Genomic DNA, 19,399 nt, shown 5'->3' on the forward strand with positions numbered 1-19,399 from the left:
CTTTTTTTGAGGGCCTCTAAAAAAAATTGTCTCAGATCGACCCGGAGAAAATTTTTCTTATAGAATGTGGCCTGTAGAATCCATAATTTGAAACAGTTCCAAGATTGGGCTACTAGTTCAAAAGTTACAGCCCTTCGAATTTTCTTTCGAAATTGGTTTCTTTTCTAGTCTATAACTTTTTATTGAGAAGTCTGATCGAAAAAGTACGAATTGTTTTGGATTCTACGCATCAAAATTAATAAGGAAAAGTGTTTTCCCGAGAAATTTTGGTGCAGTCGATTTTTGGTAAAAAAGGAAGGTAATAACTGCCTTTTTTTTGAGCTACGAAAAAAAAATTGTCTCAGATCGATCCGGAAAAAAATTTTTCTTATAGAATCCATAATTTCAAACAGTTCCAAGATTGGGCTACTAGTTTAAAAGGACTCCGTCCATCTTTAAGTGCCATTTAAGGAAAACTAAGCCCAAGGTGGCTATTAATCGCATAAATTCAAAAGCAATTTCAAATGAAGTTACGTACGTGGCGACATCTCAACTAAACTTAAAATACTATAAAATGAAATAAGTGTATCGATTACCAACGAGATGGCGCACTTGTACATATCCTCATTGAATTTACAATGATATTATATTTAAAGTAATTAATCAAAAACCGGGGCATTGTACTACAATTGCTCTACAGATTTTGCAAGACTCCGTCCATCTTGAAGTGCCATTTAAGGAAAACTAAGTCCAAGGCGGCTATTAATCGCATAAATTCAAAAGCAATTTCAAATGAAGTTACGTATGTGGCGACATCTCAACTAAACTTAAAATACTATAAAATAAAAAAAGTGTATCGATTACCAAGGAGATGGCGCGCTTGCAGCCATTATATTTCAACTAATTTTTCAAAAATCTGGTCATTGAAGTACAATTACTGTACAGATCTTGTCCGTACATTTTTAACTGCCATTTTACTAGCTATACTCTGCGTTTTCCCAGTGTCCTTTTAAGCATTATGTTAGATGTTAGTGTACCTCTCCGTGCTTTCTCTTGGGCCATTTCTGGACTTCGGGAATCTTGTCTACTTGTCCAGGACTTCCTACGACCCCATTCCTCCTGACAGCTGCCTACTTTTGCCTAGGAATTCTGCACCGCCAAGCGCCGTTTAACTGTCGCCAGGTTCTCACTCAGATGACAACTTAGAGGAATCTATAAAAGCTGCCTTTTCCAGTTCCACCTTTAGGCAAAGAGTAGTATAAGTATTCTTGCCTTTAGCCTTTAGGCATAGAGTAAATTCCATGCTTTAGGTGTGTAGTTTCCAAAAATTGTAGGAGGTTTCCAACCACCTCCTTCAACTCCTAAGGGTCTGGTTGTTCTCGCACGAGATGATTCGGAGTTTGGTCATTGGTGAGGTTGGGTTAGTAAAAGTACGAATTGTTTTGGACTCTACGCACCAAAATTAATAAGAAAAAGTGTTTTCCCGAGAAATTTTGGTGCAGTCGATTTTTGGTAAAAAAGGAAGGTAATAACTGCCTTTTTTGAGCCACGAAAAAAAAATTGTCTCAGATCGATCCGGAAAAAAAAATTCTTATAGAATGTGGCCTGTAGAATCCATAATTTCAAACAGTTCCAAGATTGGGCTACTAGTTCAAAAGTTACAGCCCTTTGAATTTTCTTTCTAAATTGGTTTCTTTTCTATAACTTTTTATTGAGAAGTCTGATCGAAAAAGTACGAATTGTTTTGGATTCTACGCACCAAAATAATGATACCATGTACATGGTGCAGTGCTTCAAAGATTTTAACATTATTGTTATAATTTTTGATGTAGCATACCAATCTAAAAAATTTTGAGTTTTGAATCCTACAGGCCAAAATTTACAGTTTTTTCACTAACAATCGACTGGTCCAAATTGATTGAGAAAAAACATGATTTTAACTTTAGATTTCAAATCGATAAGAATAATTAAGATTAGACCACTACATCAAAAGTAATGGGAAAAATAGGAATCCATGTAAGTCGACAAAACAAATAAAATGTAAACAAACTTGGTTGTTTATAAATTCCTTCAAAAGCAGACAAATATAATTATAGGAAAGATACAAATTACGCGTAATAATTAAGATTAGCTTTCTTCTTAGCTTGAACTTCCATGATCGCATCCATATAATCCTCATGTATGACTACCGTAGCATTTCTTCGCAAAGCAATCATGCCTGCTTCAACACAGACCGCTTTACACTGTGCCCCATTAAAATCATCTGTTGTTCTTGCCAACTCTTCATAGTTAACATCAGAACTGACAGTCATTTTTCTAGAGTGAATTTGCATAATTCTTGCTCTCGCTTCCTCATTTGGATGAGGAAATTCAATTTTACGATCCAGTCGGCCTGTAACACAATCAACTCAAACTAAAAAACCTAGGCAAATAAAAAAAATTACCCGATCTCAATAAAGCAGGATCTAAAATGTCAACTCGATTTGTAGCGGCAATAACTTTGATATGTGAGGTAGAGCTGAATCCGTCGAGTTGATTCAATAATTCCAACATAGTCCGCTGTACTTCTCTGTCGCCCGCTTTTTCAGAATCAAATCGTTTTGTACCTATAGCATCTAATTCATCAATAAATATAATAGCGGGAGACTTCTCTTTAGCTAAAGCGAAAGCATCCCGAACTAACTTTGCACCATCTCCAATAAACATTTGTACTAATTGAGGACCAGCTAACTTTAAGAAGGTCGATTTTGTTTGCGCTGCACATGCTCGTGCCAGTAAAGTTTTTCCAGTTCCAGGAGGGCCATACAGCAACACGCCTAAGATCAAATTGTTAACAAAGCGACGGTTTTAAGAAAATAAGTACCTTTTGGGGGATGAATTCCTAAATTTTCAAATTTCTCCTTGTGTGTCATTGGCAACACAACCGCTTCAATTAATTCTTGAATCTGTTTATCAAGTCCTCCAATATCGGAGTATTGTTCTGTTGGCCTTTCATCCACTTCCATGGCTTTCACTCGGGCATCGTATTCGGCAGGAAGCGTTTCGAGGATCAGGTAAGAGTCTTTATTAACACCAACAAGATCGCCGGGTTTCAATTTTTCCTCATCCACTAACCCAATAACGGGTAAAAAGTAGGTTTGTCGAGTGGAAGTTTTTACAACAGCACATTTGCCTTTACGCTGAGCATCCAAATCGACAACGGCACCATCCTCCTCCTCTTCTTGAGGATCTACATCGAGCAACTCAATTACGTTTGAAACCAAGTAGGGGAGTGTTTTGTTAACTTTAATCTTTTCAGTGTTCTCTTTAATCTTCTCGTTTTGAGCTTGCAATTCGTGACTAATTCTCATTACTTCGCTCTTCATTATTTTAATTTCATTGTCTAATAGCCGAGTACGACTTACAATTTCATCTGTGGACATGCGAAGAACTTCTTCTCCGAACGATTCTTCTCCATCTTCCCAAATGGAATTATCTTCTAACGTCGTCATATTTTAACTTTTATCTCAAACGTGAAGAAGACGTAATGATTAGATGACAACTTAAGAGAAACAACAAGTCACGTTTATGAGGTTATTTTAACTCTTCTGCGAAGTTGCAACGGAAAGATCCGTTGCTAAATTCAAGTATATTCATGTACCTTGACGTTGACAGAAGTGATACTTCAACTTCATTGACAGTTTGGAATTGTTATAAATAATTGTAAAAATTGTTTTAAATACCACATAATTATATTAGATTAATCTCAGACGAACATGGCGCTTTCGATAGCTCTCCGACATGCAAATAAATTTCAAGGTATGTTTATTGTATCTGGTTTGATTACATAATTTACATTGCAGGTTATTCCACCTTATCAAAGTGCCTATTGCCTTTCTATAATAATGCGGCAAGCGTAACGTGTGCTTCGACACACACATCAGATTTCAATAAACCACTTTTGCGCAACGGTAACATATCGATACTACCAGCTGTTTGCTTTCTGACAACACCTAATACAATATTTTCCAATGTAAACAAATCTGCAGTGATAGCTCAAAATGTGAGAAAAATGTCTGGAGAAGACCATCGAGCACTATGGAAAATAGAGAAAGGAATTTCCGCACTGCTAGTTGGTCTTTTACCTGCATGTGTTGCTTTTCCAAACCCAGTCCTGGATAATTTAACGGCAATATTAACTGTTGCACATTTACATTGGTAAGTACAAGTACTTTATTACGATATACAAACTGCCTGCCTTCTACTGCCAATACCAAAGATATAAATTCGTTTATATTCTTTTTATAGGGGAATGGAGGCAATTGCGCAGGATTATTGTAGACCTATCCTTGTTGGCAATGCTGTTTCAAAAGTTGCACTTCTAGCAGTTTATGTACTTACAACAACAACTCTTGGAGGATTATTATTTTTCAATTACTCAGATATCGGTATTGGAAAATTTGTCAGAGCAGTATGGGCTCTACAAGGTTAATGTAAATATTTTTATATCGTTAGATTTGTTTAAATTGTTCAATTTGTATATACCTAACTTGAAAATTTGTTTGTGCAGTATTAAATAATATTGAAATGAGTGCATACATTTATTTTTCTGTTTTGGGTGTAAACCAATTAATAAACTACTGTTTCTTTTTTTGCCGGTGCATACGGCCATTAAAAAATCCTATCTGTGTAAATCAAGTTATGCTTCATATAACATTTTTGAAGATATACGGGCCTAATGTGTTTCTATACTCTTTAATTAATTCGCGTACGAATGTACCATTATCAATTATCATGATTGTCACGTTTACCATAATTTAAATTAAGGCCGGATGTCCACCGCATCGGGCCGACGAAGATCGGTACGATTTGAATCGCGCACCTGCATTTCTACTGAAGCCTGTCAACAGAAAAAAAAAAAAACTGTCACGACTGACGACAACGGGCTAAAATAGTCGGTTGTGATTTCGATCGGTCCCGACAATAGTCGAGTCTGTTGACAGGCTTCAGTAGAAATGCAGGTGCGCGATTCAAATCGTACCGATCTTCGTCGGCCCGATGCGGTGGACATCCGGCCTAAGCCTAGCTTAAACTTTGCTGAAATCTGACAGTGCAAACTGCAATCAAACTTTCCTACGGGTATTCAAATAATAATAATAATAATAATATTTATTGGTGGGGTTTATACAGAAAATATTTCCACACGTCACAGTATAGGGAAGCACAATTGCCACTTTATGACAGTAGAAATGCAGGTATGACCACAATTTTCATTAAACCAGGACTTCAGTGTGCTATGAAATTACCCTTTTACATGAGTAAAAGAAAATGGGTTAAGTTCTCTTTTCTTTAATTCTACTGCAAGGAAGTGTCCCCAGTATGCTGCAGTAGCTTCATGTTCATTTGCTTGGGGTTGTGACCACCAAGAGTGATAATTGTGACATACGAGAATATCAATCTAGTTGACATTTCCAGCACATACCTCAACCTCGTGCTAAGATCAATTTGGTACCCCTTTGTCCTTAGTAAAGAGATGATAAGATGTCATGAATTATGCAAAACAAACAACCAATGAGTCAGAGACCACTAGAACTTTTTTTTTAAGTACAGAACTTACAAAAGATGCCACACCTGTGCGCAAAATTGTAATCTTGAGAAAATTTGATATCATTGCCTATTTTAAACATGAAAATAATCATAAACTAGGAAACTAAATTCCTACTGCTATACGTAGTCGCTTCTCATCACGTGAAAAAATCCGCTCTTGATCTGTTTTAAAGCAGAGCCTGCGCGTATGATATTGTATGGTTTTAACATTGAATGAATAAGTTTATTTTTATTTATTTCAACAATTAATACTGAACAATAACATTGAAAAACAATTAACAGGATTTATATAATATTAACCCGCATACACTAGAGGTGGGGTTATAAGCTCGATATTAGTAACTGGATATGAGCTGTTTTTGATGATGCAGCGGTTTAAAGCGTTTTCATTGGTGATATGTAGAGAAATCCGCTTTATGAATTTAATTCTGGCAACGTGGCTGATATACTTAATAAAGGGCAAATTAAATCTGACATTAATAAAAAAAAAAGAAAAATCCACAATAGATACACAAAATAATCGAGTAAAAACTTTCATCGCGCATGTTTTTAAAATAAGTATGTGTCAATAACTAAACAAAATATATTTCTACTTTTTCTAAAATTGAACATAATACATATGCTAGAAATTATTGCATCATCTTGCACTTGTAGGTAAATCTTTGTAAAAAATATGTAAAGCTTCCCATTGTTTTGTGTGTAATAAGATGTGTGGCCTTTTACTCTTCATATGACTTACAGCTTCTTCTGGGGTCATTCCATATCTCTGAAATACACAACACAATACCATTGAATAACAACTGTAACCTATATTGTTGATTTATCAGATGAGATAATTGTTAGAATTCATCAATATTTAAAGCTAAGCACAATAGTAAAATAAATTACCATACCCTCATTAAATAACATCCAACTAACGTCGCGCTTCTTGTTCTTCCCGCTTTACAATGGACATACACCGTAGGCTGCACTTTATTATCAAAATGTGTATCGTTTGGTATATATTTATTAATAAACTGTACTCCTTCACATAACTTATTTTGGCATGGTGTTTGGAAGATATCCGTTGTTGCCAGTTGTAAAAATTCCACGCCAACTGCTTGCCATTTCTGTTGAGAAAGTTATGAAGATGTCTAAGCCCCACTTGCACCAACAAAATTAAGCCTTGCTTAAAGTTAAGTCGGAACTTAAAACCTATGGCAACGATTATTAAGACAATCGTTGCTATGGTATTTAAGTTACGCTTAACTTTAAGGGATACTTAATTTTGACGATGCAATTGGCCCTTATGACCGTTTGCACCAACAAATTTAAGCGCAGCTTAGCTTACAATCCATGGCAACGATTATTGAGAGAATGGTTGCCATTGACTTTAAGCTACGCTAAGTTCCGTTTAAATTTGTCGGTGCAAACGGCGATTAAAGGCTTTAATTTGGGGCACCATAATATTATTTTATGTCTTACTAACATATCATAGCACATTTTATATCTGTGACACGCAGTACTTTATGCCCTAGACTATTAAGTATCATCATACTCCATAGTAACTTATTTATACATAATGATAATATAATAAATGACAATTGGTATAGACTTATAGAGCCTATCTAAATGGCGGAGTTCAGACAGGGATATCATCCGTGTCTGCTCTATTAAATGTCAATACCTACTAAGTCACAAGAATGTCTCAACATTTGCATTCGTTCCCTAATTTTTTTTTCTCAGGAACCATACTAGATAAAACGCTTTACATAGGTTTTTCGGTAGTACAAGCTCTTCCTGTTTATTTTTATAAAAATATTTTCAAGAGTCCTACTGGCAAAAATTACTATAAAAGATCTATAAAAAATTGTATGAAAATTGGTGGGCACATTTTTTTAGTGTTTTAGCCACTAAATTGTCGAATGGTTTTTTCCATACAACTTTAAAAGGATTAATCGTATATTACCATCGAATTCAATTAAGAATGTCCAAAGATATCCTTCACCTTAAGAAATATATAATTTTCAAAAACGAAGTTTGATTTTGTTGTTTTATGGCATCAGAAATAATCAACATATATCTCATTTAGATAAATTAATGCAGTCATATGTTACTCCATAAACCTACCTCTAACATGCCTATCGTTATCTTTATGGCAGAATTTAGTTTGGTACAAATGCTAAATTTATACACCTAATTATGCCTCACACCTTTATATGGAAGTTGGAGCTAACTTGATACCATGTAGCTAGTTTATATAATTTTTATGAAAAAACTTGTTCAGGTTAAGGAATACATCAATATTGTACTTGATACTTAATCAAAGAAAAAATCCTACATTAACAGTCTACTTATTGCTTGGATTCTTTACTGATATTTATCATGTTACGTACATTTTGGTGCTTTGAACTAGAATTGAAGATGATAAACCAATTTAATAAACAGAACTGTATTGCCATTAATATTGATATAGGAATAATCTGCGAGACTCGAGGCAATTCTGCCAAAGTATTTATTATATTGAGTGATGTGAAATTTGCACGTATGCTGTATGTGTGACATGCTTCTTCTATAATTCTGTCCCTGTTTGTGCTGCACTAATAGTACATACTGCATGTTAGTTTTAGCAAAGTATAGTAAACTGGGCACTCAAGATAACAGGACAACGTACCTTATGGTCATTTGCAAGAAGTAACTCATAATCCTCATTCATAGAAATAACAGCTTTCACATTTTCCTCTTGTAAAAGCTGAAATTTACAAATCACATGAACGCATTGAAGTTGACAAAAACCTATACTGACCTTTGTCGTAAGGGTTGGAAATGGTAGTGCCCCCAACATAACAATATCGTCTATCCTATCGTACCATCGCCGGGCAGTGCATTTCTCCATAAACACATTATACAACAATGTGGGATAGAAAGATAATCGAGCAAGCATTCTACTACAATTTCCACAATTGCATTATTTTGTATTCACTTGCATTTAACATACGGAAAATGCTTTAGGCGCGAAGTGGAACGTGAATGATTCAAGTTTTCACTTTTCATCTTCAATCAGCTACCGCTTTTATACGTTGAAGAAAGTAAGAAGTCGGGGAATTTCGTTTTGGTATAGAAATGAAGGGGATTGTGACATCGTTCGTCGAGGTTAAGTTCATTTAACTTCCATAAAATATGTCGTGATACGGTATCCACCGGCACATTTTAAGACCTAATCCAGTGTAATAATTAATTGATTTACCGTTTTATGACCTCTATTCTTCAGTTTTGAAATGTTTTTATTTAACCTACATCCCAGTAGCGTAACAAAGCACGTATGATCGTGGCACCTGGCGCGTATGTACTGCACTGGAATTGCAAAAGTGAATGGTACACAGAGTGGGTGACGGATCGTCGTACCGATAGAATATTCAATATCTAGATGGAATGCGCGTAAAGACGCTGCGAGAAATACATACCTATTGACCTTTGAAAAAAATGAAAACCGTCGAGTTAACCTTCTGTACAGCCAGTGATTATACAAGAGACTTGTATGACAAGCCTCTTTTATACACCGTATAATCAATGGTACAGCAATACATACATATACAATGGTACAGCGTAGCGTACTCTGTGGTCACAGTATTAAACAAGTGCAATATATTCTGGAACATCTTGTATTACAAACTGTATTGTAGTTATAAATTCAATGGCCGCATGTTGGCAGCAATACTTTTTAAATTTTTTAAATTTAACCTGAAAAGAAGACCGTTAAAATTGATATGCCGAAAGTTGCAACAAAAAAATAGATATCATAAATAAACCACGTTTTCGAGATACGTAGCTTAAATTAGGATGGAACATGCAATATTGTTTAACAAATCATATCAAGAACGTCTTCAAGAATTTACGGATGTATTGGGTGGTTGCAATATCTTACCAGCTTCCCAAATATTTAAAGAATGGTGTGTTTATTTGCAATTGTCAGTAGATGTCTGTGGATGGCAAGCAATTTGGAAAATACCTCGTCTTACATGCGAAGAATTTAAAATTGAATTTCCTACTATCGCTTTAGTTTATGTTGACGATGTGGTATACGAAGAATTACATGCTAATGTGCGAATTATAACATTGCAGGATGAGATTGACCTGCCAAAGGTGCACTGCGTTCCTCTAATACAATTATGGCCCACACAAAAACAAGATAAATCGGTATGTTTAAATTTAACGTTGACCGCTAATAGCATTGAAATGTTGAGAATTTTTTATACTAACCTTTTCCTGCCTTGGGATATTGAAGAAGATTGTCGGAATTGGTTTGATAAACACCTATCATCTCGATTGCATTTATTTTACGACCTACGAAATGGTACCATACCTGCTCCAACTGCCGAGATCATTAAAGGTCTACTAACCGAAGCTCGTCACTTAGAAATTCGCCAGAATTGTTTATTACAAAATATCGACGATGACATACCTGAGCAATCTAAACAAGCCGAAAATTTACTAATCATACGTGCTCGTATGATGGAGATTCGAAATGAAGTAGAAATGCTAGAAAATCCCTTACTTAGAAATGTTTTACTTGAAAATAAACCCGATCCACCATCTCAATCTGATGAACGACAATACTGGGCAGTTTTCGAAGAAGGAAAAAATGACGATTTTTTGTCCTTTCTTCATCAGATAAAAGCAGATACTAACGATATAATATGCCAATCAAATTTATCATTAGTGTTAGAGGCTGCTTGCACAAATGATGTAATTTTTTTAAGTCCCGGTAAGCACATTTTTAGCAGTCTCTGCGCCTTAGGTGAGGGAGGAGTGATAAAAGGAATAAATTCAGTAGGTAATACCACACTTTCTTCAATAAACGAAGATATTATGTTAGACTGTTGTGGTGATACACTCTTTGAAAATATAACTATAAACGTAGGTTCAGCTCAGTGTGGTATTCTTGTAAGATCTGGTTGTGTCACTTTAAGAAATTGTACAATTATGGGAGATTTTAAATCATCTACTCGCCAAGGAATTATAGTGCTAGCAGACGGGAAGTTGAATGTTGAAAAGTGCAATATTACAGGATTTTATTCCGCAATAATAGTCAACTCAAGAGCAACATTTTCTATAATCGATTCGGTTATTTCAGGAGTGAGTGTGGGTGTAAAACTTTACGATGACAGCAACATAGTAATACGAAATGTAAGATTTGAGGATTGTCGTGATTATGGAATTTACAAGGAGACAGACAATTTATTATTATGTTGTGCTGGAGAATTTGACGTCTTATCAAAGTATGAAAACTGAAACATGAAAACAGTATAATTGTAGATATTCTTTCAGATTTGCTGGTATCGTCATGGAGGACGTAGTTAGTGACAGGATTGGCAAATGTCCCGCAAAAATTCATCAGAAGCGTGAAATAGAACCGATAAGTGATTTGCTTTCCAATGTCCACCTAAATCCGGTGTATATGCAACATACTTGTGCAGACAGCGAGAATGAAGATGTTAATGTAATAATGTGTGATTCAAATTAATTACAGTTCAGCATTTTGCAAGATGCATTTCATTATAGGTATTTACCTATATTTGACGGGAAAGTTCTTTTGAACTACAATGTTGTTAATAGATTTGTCACATTATTTGTTTGACTGGTAGTAAATACTTGTGCCCAAGATCTTTCAATTGGGTTGAGATTAAAAAAACATTGGAGTTCATACTTTCCGAGTCATATTATGCCAGCATGTTTGCCAATTTGGCTAGGATAGCTGGCCTGCACGCAGGCGGCCCGGTTTCAATTCTTTGGGTATGGAAAGTGAAATTATTTTTTTTCACAAAAATGCGTATTCAATTCAGCGGATGTGGACATTAGGTTATTTGTAATTTTAAGATTTTCTTCCTAAATTGTTTTTAAAAGCAAAATTACACAAAACACAAAATGCGCATGCCCGGTGAATGTAATTACCCTGTGTAAACGCTGATATCTGCAACAGTCTCTCGTTTGAGGATTTCAATCCTGTGAGTTTCTTTTTAAAAGAAACCTTGGTTTGGCGTTCAACCTCCTCAGCCGGCATGGCGGCCTCGTTGCTCTTACAGTTTGCCCTCTGTGGGGATTTCATACAGAAAATCATGAAAGTAGGGGTTTCGCCCCTCGAAAGACTTCTTTCATTTTCACATATTTTCATTGGTGACCCATCGTTTTTGCAAATTTTGAACAAAATTCTTGATGCATCTTCATGTTTGGCATATGGGATATTTTTTTTATCAATATTTATATTAGCACTATCATTTTCACTGCTATTTGGTCAGTTTGAACCGAAATGTAATAATATATTCGCTGATCAAATCTTTGAAGGAGGGGTAATGGCTCACCAAGTCACCATGTATTGAACGAGAGGAGGAGCGTATTGTTTTCATTACAGAAAAAAGTCCGTTGATGTAGTTGTTCTTGTCTGGCTTGTTAGCATAATAACTCAAAATCTAATGGGACAAATTGTGTAAATGTTTGCAGGCGTATGTATTCCTTGCTGGTTGAAAACGATACCTATTACATAATTTAAAGACCGGTGGGCCATATCTTTCTGCGCTTTTTTTAAATTTAGGTATGGACTCATCTTACTGAAATTAGTAATGCAAGCCTCAAAAGTTTTCGGAAAAAGTGACAGTCAAATTAATTTATAGTATAGTATAATGTCATACAAGCTTGATATTCGTAGAGGAATTTATCAGTTGGTTGGACGAGGACGGAAACGCGACATTGTTAGGATCTACAGAGTGGTAGATATTTCGGTTTCGACAAGCTATTAGACAATAAAAGATTGCGAGAAGGCTATTCCTTGTATCAACTTACCTTAAAGTAGATGACACTAGAGACATACGTTAGCGCGCATATGCAGAAGCACAGATATAATATACCTATCTGTGGCAGAAGTAAATCCTATTTGTGGACTGATGTTGTTTCCCAAATTTTAACAAAGACCACCTGTTAAAACAAAAAGAAGTAAATATATGAAGGAAAGGTAGTCAACAAAATGCTTCCGTGCGGAAAAGTTAAGTTTTGAAGGAACTCATTTTTTAGCATTGGAAGTGGCACTAAATTAATGAGTGTAGTAGTATCCAGACTAGCCTGCAGCCATCGGTTTTCAAAATGAAAAGCATTTCGAGACTTTTATTTTTGATAGTCATGAAATTTGCCATCCTAGAGGCTTACTAAGCTTATGCACCCCTGGGAGCAGTACTCCTTCCTACCACATGGTTATAATTGTTATTTACAAATAGAAATGATACGATATGATATGACATTTAGGTTCTTGTGACACCCATTATATATTACACCAGGATTAGATTTAGGCAGTTCGCCAATAGCCTCCTAAGTCCGCTGAAAGTTTTTAGAGAAGTACTGTTTGTGCATTTTCGATATCGCGAATTAAATCATTATTGTGTGTGTTATCAAAGTTAAAGTGGGTTCGTATAAGATATGGGGGCGATCCCTTGAAATTGACATGCAAAACGGTAAGATATAAAAGAAAGGAACCTCAGAGTTTATCTTACTGGTCAGGGCAATATGGACCTGAATACGAGCATCATATATTTTTTCAAGGAATTGGAAATTCATCTTGTCTTCCGGTTTAAGATTTAATTATGTTAATCCATGCAGATCTTTGAAAAAGTAGGTAATTGACTAATCGTCAAGGATGCTATATAACAGGGTCACCGTTTTAAATCAATCCTAATTGTTGAAATATGTTTTTATCAGACATCAATAGATCTTGCAAAAGTTTCTAATGGAAAACAACGAAATGGGTTTATTCCCCAAAAGAACTAACGGTTCTAATGGTTTCTACATATATAGACCATTGCAAAAATCTAGATGTTGTATGACGGATCCATTATTGTAATTAGTACCAATAAAATGATTTCCTGTATTTTATTTTCCGATACATTAGTCTATACAAGGTAACTGATCGTCAGCAGTAACGTACGGTTGTCTATCGCATCGTCTACCAAATGATATACCGCCGGGAACGTGCCCTCCAATTTTAGGTAAATAAGCTGCAGGTCCCGGTGATCCTGGCTTCCTACTTCCCTCGTGTCTACCACTCATAGTGTAAAGGGGCGCTCGAGTCTTGTAAATTTCTGCATTAGTGCCACCGTACTGAGCTGGCCCAGGTGACCTTGCTTGCCCTTTTGTATCTAATTTTTTCGCCCTAAAATATTTTTGATTAAACTATTAGTAGATGAAAAATTATTTAACGAGCTCACATTGTATATGCAGCCGCTGCCGGTTTGTTAGGAACCTTTGGTCCCAAACTGCTGGGCACTACATATTGATTGGGGCCAGGGGTATTAAATTTTTTCATTCCCGGCAATCTAGCCGCCATGGAGTATGCTGGAGGCCGTGGGTCTTTCATTCTTGGAGCTTTTTCAGGGGAATACGTTCCTGGCCCGGGAGTTCTAAAAGATGCTAGAGAGAAGCAATAATTTTAATGAAAATATCCAAAATTGGGATAAAATTTTGAAAACTAAAATATGTCGGCTGTCATACTAAAAAAAAACTACTGTATTGCATTTGTCAATTTAGAACTATGAATAGCAGATTTATAATCAATGCAGTAATGGATTAATGGCTGTTTGCACTGACAAATTTAAGTAGAGCTTAGCTTAAAATACATCGCAACGATTATTGAGACAATGGTTGATTGCCATGCATTTTAAGCCACACTTAAGCTAAGCTCATCTTAACTTTGTCAGTGCAAACGGCCATTAGCCATAGTTCTTTTGCTTGATAATGTGTGCTAAACTGTAGAACATGATATATATTTCTGATCAACGAAAAAATCTACATTAAGATATATTGGAATGTATAAAATCAATCAACATAGTCTCTCATCTGGTGGTTGCTATTCTGTAAATATACTACTTTTTGCTCTATTTATCATGCAGACAGCCAGCAACATCCCGTTTCCTTGCTAAATTGTGTATGGAGAAATAACCACATGATATTAATTTGTCTCCTCCGCCAGTCTATAATAACGTAGGTAACCCAACCAGGGAGATTTGGCTCAAGAGTAACCCATGATGAGATTTAAATGAGGTGATGAAAATGATATACCTATTGCCAAACCTGGTCAGGGATTGCGCTGGTAGGATTGCTACATGCGCGTTCTTCCTAATAGCTTTTTAGATATATCCTATGTCTTAAGGATATGTGGACCAAAACATGTATTTCTGTCGAAAAATTGGGAGTCATTTTTTACAATGAAATACCTCCCTTACTATCGTGCGAGTGGTAAAAAACAAAACAGATTTGTCACCTCTCTACACAGGTACTTGGAGGATAAGGTTATATTTATGTTGGTAGTGCAAATAATTACCCAAGCCTTTTAATTTTGGCGACAATGTAAAAGCTGGTGGTGAAACTTTGCCATAACGAGTAACACTGTCAATATTATATTGAGGTCCAGGTCCAAATGGTTTCCCTCCTATTCCACATCGGGGACGCATTGTATACTGGGGACTTCTATAGCGGGAAATGTCGTGTTTTTCATAGCCAACAGTTGATGGGAGCATATACGCCCCCGGACCAGGTCCTACAGCATTTTGAAAACAATCGGGAAATATAATAGGTCAATGTTTTACCAAAGGTTTTCGGCATCTTTAATTTGTATCACTAAAAATTTTGTTAAAGAAATTGCGCAAAGAAAGTTACATAGGAAAATACTGTTAATTTGGAAAAGTGAAAACTGATGTTGACAAATCAAATGACAAATAATTTGAAATTTTAGGCCATAGGGCTGTTGATACATAAAATGAAGGGGAATAAAAGGTACCACTGTCTTCCAACACCCAAAATTGTTATCACAATTTATTACTGAAAAGTCTTAATAAGTTAGTACAAATTATTTCACCAGTAAAAATAATACAAAGGTATAAAATGATTATAAAAATTGCTGCATTAAGATACGTTTTTCTTAGATTGTGTCGTTAATAATCCACCAGATCCAGTCCACTCTTCTTTCAAATTCACATCGCAGCCCAAATCGCGTAAAGCAGATTTTGTATCAAATTCATGATTAGGAAATCTTTTCAAATTTCTCTGCAATATCATCTCCACTCCGACATCTAAGAACTTCTGACTTTGGTAACGACTTCTGGAGACCATATTTCTAATAGCCCAACTCGCATTTTTCTACAAGATACAAAATCCAAAATAACAAACGAGAAATGGTGACCTCACTTGTACGCTGGCATCGTCGGGATGAATAGTCATGCAGTCGTATATTACTTCAGGAGCACCGGAATCAAAGAAAGCCTTGCTGTTCTCTGTAGATCTTAACGTCAAGGCTGCTATACAACCTAACCCGACCGTCGCAGTTAAATTGGAATTCTGGAGAGACAAAGTCATTGATGGGACGCCATATTTAACTATACATTGACCTTTACCTTATTACTATCCAAAGAAGCAATTAGTAATGGAGCCAAACCATTTTGAATTATACGAATTTTCACTTCATCATTTCCAGCCAATGCTTTCAATACTTTAAAATACTGCCTCATAATTTTCTGTAAAGAAAACATCAGGTTTGATAAATTAAGTCGCTAGGAAAGACTTTAATTATTGTAGGGTGTTGGCTATTACCTTTTTAAACATTTATACTTACATCTTGGTCTTGAAACACAACCATAGCATGTTTTATAGCCTCTAGTCCTCCAGCTTCTTCTACTATTTTGCAAAACTCGGTTCTTACCAGTAAAGCTGATATTGTGGATAGTAGATCGCCAACAAGCGGTTCATCTGTTTCTGTCTCTAAAATAATATGCTTAATCAATCAGCTACCATATGTATACCTAAGCACAATTATGCAATGTGAATGTCTTGTAAGGCAGGGGCCAACTTGGGCCCACCGCTTTAACGAAGTGCCGCTGAACGGCGCAAGAAAAAACCGCAGCTCGATAAGGCCTCCCGGTTCCGCAGTTACAACGTTCACCAAACTGTACATCTGCGCCACAAGGGAAGATGCGGAGAAGCGCTCTCTGCACCCGGCGCGTCTTTCAAAGTCAAATAACTGCAAAACTATGCATCTTTGAGAAAAACTGTAGAATCTTTTTTAAATTATTTTAAAAAACCTGTAGCATAAGCTAGTTGTAGCGAATTTTGATGAGAATAAGCTAGATCCCTACTTTTTTCAGTGAAAACAACTCCCTATAATTACCATCCTAATTAAAATGAGTCTTCCCCCTTTTCCAGTTTTCTCTAATTACGTATTATTAATACATTCTAAAAGTGTGATTAGTTTAGAATACTTAATTTAGAAATAGTTGAAGCCTCGGTTGAAGCTAAAAGTGAAAAATGAATTTCTGCAATTTTGTGAAAAACCTCCTCTTCAAAATAATTCAGAAACAACTGGAGATTCGGAAAAATTGTTACAGCTGTTTTTCCCAACCAGCAGAATTACAATTTTCTATTATAGAAAATATTATAGGTAACAAAATAACATTTAAAAAAAAAAGGTGTACTATTCGGTAACTTGAGTTGTACGAAATTACATGAAATGAAATCTTAGAAGAAGACGACAGATTGACAAAACTTCTCCACGTGTGTACATTTATCTAAAACAAGTGTATAGAACGATACATAGAAAGATTAGGATTTACATCCATTCCATATTGTATTTTAATAATTATTAAAGATTAAAAATAGAACCGTATGTTATAAATAAAAATGATATCATGCATTTTGAAAAAATTGCGAGGTTTTATACTATTTTAAGTTTTTGTTTCCAGGACTACTAAGGAAAATCAGAAAAGCTGATTTTTCTTCGAAAAAATAAAAGATTCATTCATCTGTGATGTGCCCATACAGTGCGTACCCCTAACGATCACGGATTATGGAAGTACCCACCCAACAGATTTAATATCTTCTCTGGCAGGTCAGAAAACACAAATTTTTCGTTTTTTTACACTACATATTTATCAATACTATTGGGCACAATAGACCTTAATTACTAATAATTTAAACACATAGCTTACTTGTAAGTAACCCAGTGATGGAGGATAAGGTATCACTAGCAATTACACGTGCATGATCATGTGCCTTTCCGAACTCAACCCGTACATCATCATCAAGAACTAAGGCACGTAGGACACCGAGTACATCTCTTATTAAGCTTGAATCGTCACTCTCTAAAGATGTCTTTAAATGGCTCAAAATACCAGCTTGGAATATTTTTTGTCTACAAATTTAAATTGCGATACTAACAAAAAAGAAAAGCAACCAACCTGTTCATCTCGTGCATTATACAGCACTCCTTGATCCACTTCAAGATCAACTTTTGCATTTCGATATCATCTTCTTCACCAAGCAAAGGAATAATTGTTCTAATACCCGTGTCTTCTAATAGATCAGGTTGCTTGGTCATTAAAGAGAGCAAGGCTCCTAAACTGTTTTTCACGACTGCAATTTCTTGACCATTTTTATCGGTTATTAGTTGTAGTAAAATACTATATGCACCTTCTTTACCTACCAAAAGAAAATCTAATCTGGTTGACAAAAATCTAGACAAGTAGGTACCAGCAATCACTCTGTGGGGTATTGACTTATCACATTCGTTTTTGATGACAGACAGCTGTTCTTGTAATACGGAAGAGGAAATCACAATTTTTTGTTGAGTATGCTCTCGTAGTACAGAGAGGGCCTTTTTTAAATCGTGTGTGCTTTCAACTTGGGGTGAAAGCAAGTTGTTTTTTATTATGTTACTTAAATCGACACCCTACAAATATACAGCCATGAGAAATTTGCACCAAGAAAGATATAAGTAGCAAGCCAAAGCAGGTAGTTACATTAGTGCTTAATTAGTAACAAATTACTTGTGCTTCGAATTGTTTAACAGCGTCATTAATTGCTTCTTGAATCTCCATACCAAACTCAGAGATATTTTCTTTCACTGCATCATCAAAGGTTTGCTGGTTTATTACTAGAACCATTTTTTTAAAATCTATAACAAGAATATGAAATTATGACATGGTACTCGTCAGTCACATAGAATGTAAAACACCTTTATTGCAGAAGTAATATTTATGCAGTAGAGATTGTACAATTCTTATTCTTTGTTATAAATAAATAATGGACGAAGAGTAATTAGAATGTTTTGTAACACTTGTACAATTTACGTTAAACGCCTAAATCTCCGTACAATCTGCACATGCGAAAGAAACGTCAAAGTCGCAATGTGTTATTAATTAAAATGTAGGTTAGGTTATTGTTTTCATAACAGGTTATTTGAATGTAATGTACATTTAAACTCGCAGACTTTTGAGGTTGTTATACCAAGAGCCATGTCTCGCTGCAGCAGTATAAAATCCGAAAAGGACAGTATAAGCCCCATGTTCACAAATCGTAACCCAAGACATTTCAAATACTTACGAATCGCTCATAAACCGGAAGGCTACTACGGTGATAAAACTGGGACGCTCTTACCTACTGGCATAAGTACACAAATTTGGTTTCCTACCGCCTCCAATAAGACAGTCCGATTGTAGATAACAACTAGCCGTCACGTAACTGCATTGTTAGTGAACTGTTAAGCTATTGATAATAAATACAGATACTTCTAGTACTGTGCGATCAAACATGAGTTGCTGTCGAGTCACCTTTGGAACTTTTGTTTACATGGGAAATCGTATTTAACATAAACTTCTGAAGGCGACTCGACAGCACCTCATTTTTGCTCGCCCGTTATATAAAAACAACCATGACAAATTGAAAAGGTACTGGTAAGGTCACCTGATCTAATGTTTAAATTATTAAATGAAATTCTTTATTAGCATATCTTACAATTCAAGCTCTTAAAATAAATAATAATGCTACA

The 19,399-nt window shown here is 35.5% G+C and overlaps 6 protein-coding genes across 7 annotated transcripts; 2 read left to right on the forward strand and 4 right to left on the reverse strand.

The window, feature by feature from the left end:
- Positions 1 to 2,018: 2,018 nt before the first annotated feature.
- Positions 2,019 to 3,580, reverse strand: LOC116172384 (26S proteasome regulatory subunit 6A-B). The gene is made up of 3 exons (XM_031489592.1): positions 2,843 to 3,580; positions 2,424 to 2,795; positions 2,019 to 2,371 (listed from the first exon to the last, which is right to left on the reverse strand). Exons 1-3 carry the CDS (start codon positions 3,468 to 3,470, stop codon positions 2,088 to 2,090), a joined length of 1,284 nt encoding a protein of 427 aa, XP_031345452.1. The 5' UTR covers positions 3,471 to 3,580; the 3' UTR covers positions 2,019 to 2,087.
- Positions 3,581 to 3,602: 22 nt separating this feature from the next.
- On the forward strand, positions 3,603 to 4,556 carry LOC116172393 (succinate dehydrogenase [ubiquinone] cytochrome b small subunit, mitochondrial). The gene is made up of 3 exons (XM_031489606.1): positions 3,603 to 3,777; positions 3,822 to 4,176; positions 4,267 to 4,556. Exons 1-3 carry the CDS (start codon positions 3,735 to 3,737, stop codon positions 4,448 to 4,450), a joined length of 582 nt encoding a protein of 193 aa, XP_031345466.1. The 5' UTR covers positions 3,603 to 3,734; the 3' UTR covers positions 4,451 to 4,556.
- Positions 4,557 to 6,128: 1,572 nt separating this feature from the next.
- On the reverse strand, positions 6,129 to 8,902 carry LOC116172410 (phosphatidylglycerophosphatase and protein-tyrosine phosphatase 1). The gene is made up of 5 exons (XM_031489622.1): positions 8,543 to 8,902; positions 8,351 to 8,492; positions 8,219 to 8,296; positions 6,459 to 6,674; positions 6,129 to 6,331 (listed from the first exon to the last, which is right to left on the reverse strand). The coding sequence occupies exons 1-5, from the start codon at positions 8,596 to 8,598 to the stop codon at positions 6,203 to 6,205; spliced, it is 621 nt and encodes a 206-aa protein (XP_031345482.1). The 5' UTR covers positions 8,599 to 8,902; the 3' UTR covers positions 6,129 to 6,202.
- A 204-nt stretch (positions 8,903 to 9,106) lies between these two features.
- Positions 9,107 to 11,138, forward strand: LOC116172403 (protein nessun dorma-like). The gene is made up of 2 exons (XM_031489615.1): positions 9,107 to 10,823; positions 10,873 to 11,138. Exons 1-2 carry the CDS (start codon positions 9,385 to 9,387, stop codon positions 11,066 to 11,068), a joined length of 1,635 nt encoding a protein of 544 aa, XP_031345475.1. The 5' UTR covers positions 9,107 to 9,384; the 3' UTR covers positions 11,069 to 11,138.
- Positions 11,139 to 13,444: 2,306 nt separating this feature from the next.
- On the reverse strand, positions 13,445 to 15,309 carry LOC116163561 (outer dense fiber protein 3-like protein 2). The gene is made up of 4 exons (XM_031477564.1): positions 15,171 to 15,309; positions 14,906 to 15,121; positions 13,794 to 13,995; positions 13,445 to 13,738 (listed from the first exon to the last, which is right to left on the reverse strand). The coding sequence occupies exons 1-4, from the start codon at positions 15,184 to 15,186 to the stop codon at positions 13,474 to 13,476; spliced, it is 699 nt and encodes a 232-aa protein (XP_031333424.1). The 5' UTR covers positions 15,187 to 15,309; the 3' UTR covers positions 13,445 to 13,473.
- A 74-nt stretch (positions 15,310 to 15,383) lies between these two features.
- Positions 15,384 to 19,189, reverse strand: LOC116163482 (armadillo repeat-containing protein 6 homolog). 2 transcript variants are annotated; one of them, XM_031477433.1, is made up of 9 exons: positions 18,955 to 19,189; positions 18,399 to 18,526; positions 18,103 to 18,301; positions 17,811 to 18,051; positions 17,562 to 17,764; positions 16,193 to 16,338; positions 15,975 to 16,094; positions 15,769 to 15,918; positions 15,384 to 15,720 (listed from the first exon to the last, which is right to left on the reverse strand). In XM_031477433.1, the coding sequence occupies exons 2-9, from the start codon at positions 18,513 to 18,515 to the stop codon at positions 15,487 to 15,489; spliced, it is 1,410 nt and encodes a 469-aa protein (XP_031333293.1). In that variant the 5' UTR covers positions 18,516 to 18,526; positions 18,955 to 19,189; the 3' UTR covers positions 15,384 to 15,486. The 2 variants fall into 2 exon arrangements, with proteins under 2 accessions (XP_031333293.1, XP_031333282.1); XM_031477422.1 differs by lacking the exon at positions 18,955 to 19,189 and adding an exon at positions 18,587 to 18,735.
- Between the last annotated feature and the right edge of the window lie 210 nt (positions 19,190 to 19,399).

The sequence above is a fragment of the Photinus pyralis genome, unplaced genomic scaffold (assembly GCF_008802855.1).
Source record: "Photinus pyralis isolate 1611_PpyrPB1 unplaced genomic scaffold, Ppyr1.3 Ppyr1.4_LG1, whole genome shotgun sequence".
NCBI lineage: Eukaryota > Metazoa > Arthropoda > Insecta > Coleoptera > Lampyridae > Photinus > Photinus pyralis.

Coding starts and splice junctions, on each gene's coding strand:
- LOC116172393 (XM_031489606.1), top strand. CDS start 3,735: ATGGCGCTTTCGATAGCTCTCCGACATGCAAATAAATTTCAAG. Junction 3,778..3,821: donor ACATGCAAATAAATTTCAAG/GTATGTTTATTG, acceptor TTTACATTGCAG/GTTATTCCACCTTATCAAAG. Junction 4,177..4,266: donor ACTGTTGCACATTTACATTG/GTAAGTACAAGT, acceptor TTCTTTTTATAG/GGGAATGGAGGCAATTGCGC.
- LOC116172410 (XM_031489622.1), bottom strand. CDS start 8,598: ATGAAAAGTGAAAACTTGAATCATTCACGTTCCACTTCGCGCCTAAAG. Junction 6,675..8,218: donor TTCTTGCAAATGACCATAAG/GTACGTTGTCCT, acceptor CTTTCTCAACAG/AAATGGCAAGCAGTTGGCGT. Junction 6,332..6,458: donor TTGGATGTTATTTAATGAGG/GTATGGTAATTT, acceptor TGTGTATTTCAG/AGATATGGAATGACCCCAGA.
- LOC116163482 (XM_031477433.1), bottom strand. CDS start 18,515: ATGGTTCTAGTAATAAACCAGCAAACCTTTGATGATGCAGTGAAAGAA. Junction 17,765..17,810: donor ATAATGCACGAGATGAACAG/GTTGGTTGCTTT, acceptor TTAAATTTGTAG/ACAAAAAATATTCCAAGCTG. Junction 15,919..15,974: donor CTTCTTTGGATAGTAATAAG/GTAAAGGTCAAT, acceptor TTGTCTCTCCAG/AATTCCAATTTAACTGCGAC.
- LOC116172403 (XM_031489615.1), top strand. CDS start 9,385: ATGGAACATGCAATATTGTTTAACAAATCATATCAAGAACGTCTTCAA. Junction 10,824..10,872: donor GAATTTGACGTCTTATCAAA/GTATGAAAACTG, acceptor ATATTCTTTCAG/ATTTGCTGGTATCGTCATGG.
- LOC116163561 (XM_031477564.1), bottom strand. Junction 13,996..14,905: donor GCCAAAATTAAAAGGCTTGG/GTAATTATTTGC, acceptor GCTTCTCTCTAG/CATCTTTTAGAACTCCCGGG. Junction 13,739..13,793: donor GCAGCGGCTGCATATACAAT/GTGAGCTCGTTA, acceptor AAAATATTTTAG/GGCGAAAAAATTAGATACAA.
- LOC116172384 (XM_031489592.1), bottom strand. CDS start 3,470: ATGACGACGTTAGAAGATAATTCCATTTGGGAAGATGGAGAAGAATCG. Junction 2,796..2,842: donor AGGAATTCATCCCCCAAAAG/GTACTTATTTTC, acceptor ATTTGATCTTAG/GCGTGTTGCTGTATGGCCCT. Junction 2,372..2,423: donor TCCTGCTTTATTGAGATCGG/GTAATTTTTTTT, acceptor ATTGTGTTACAG/GCCGACTGGATCGTAAAATT.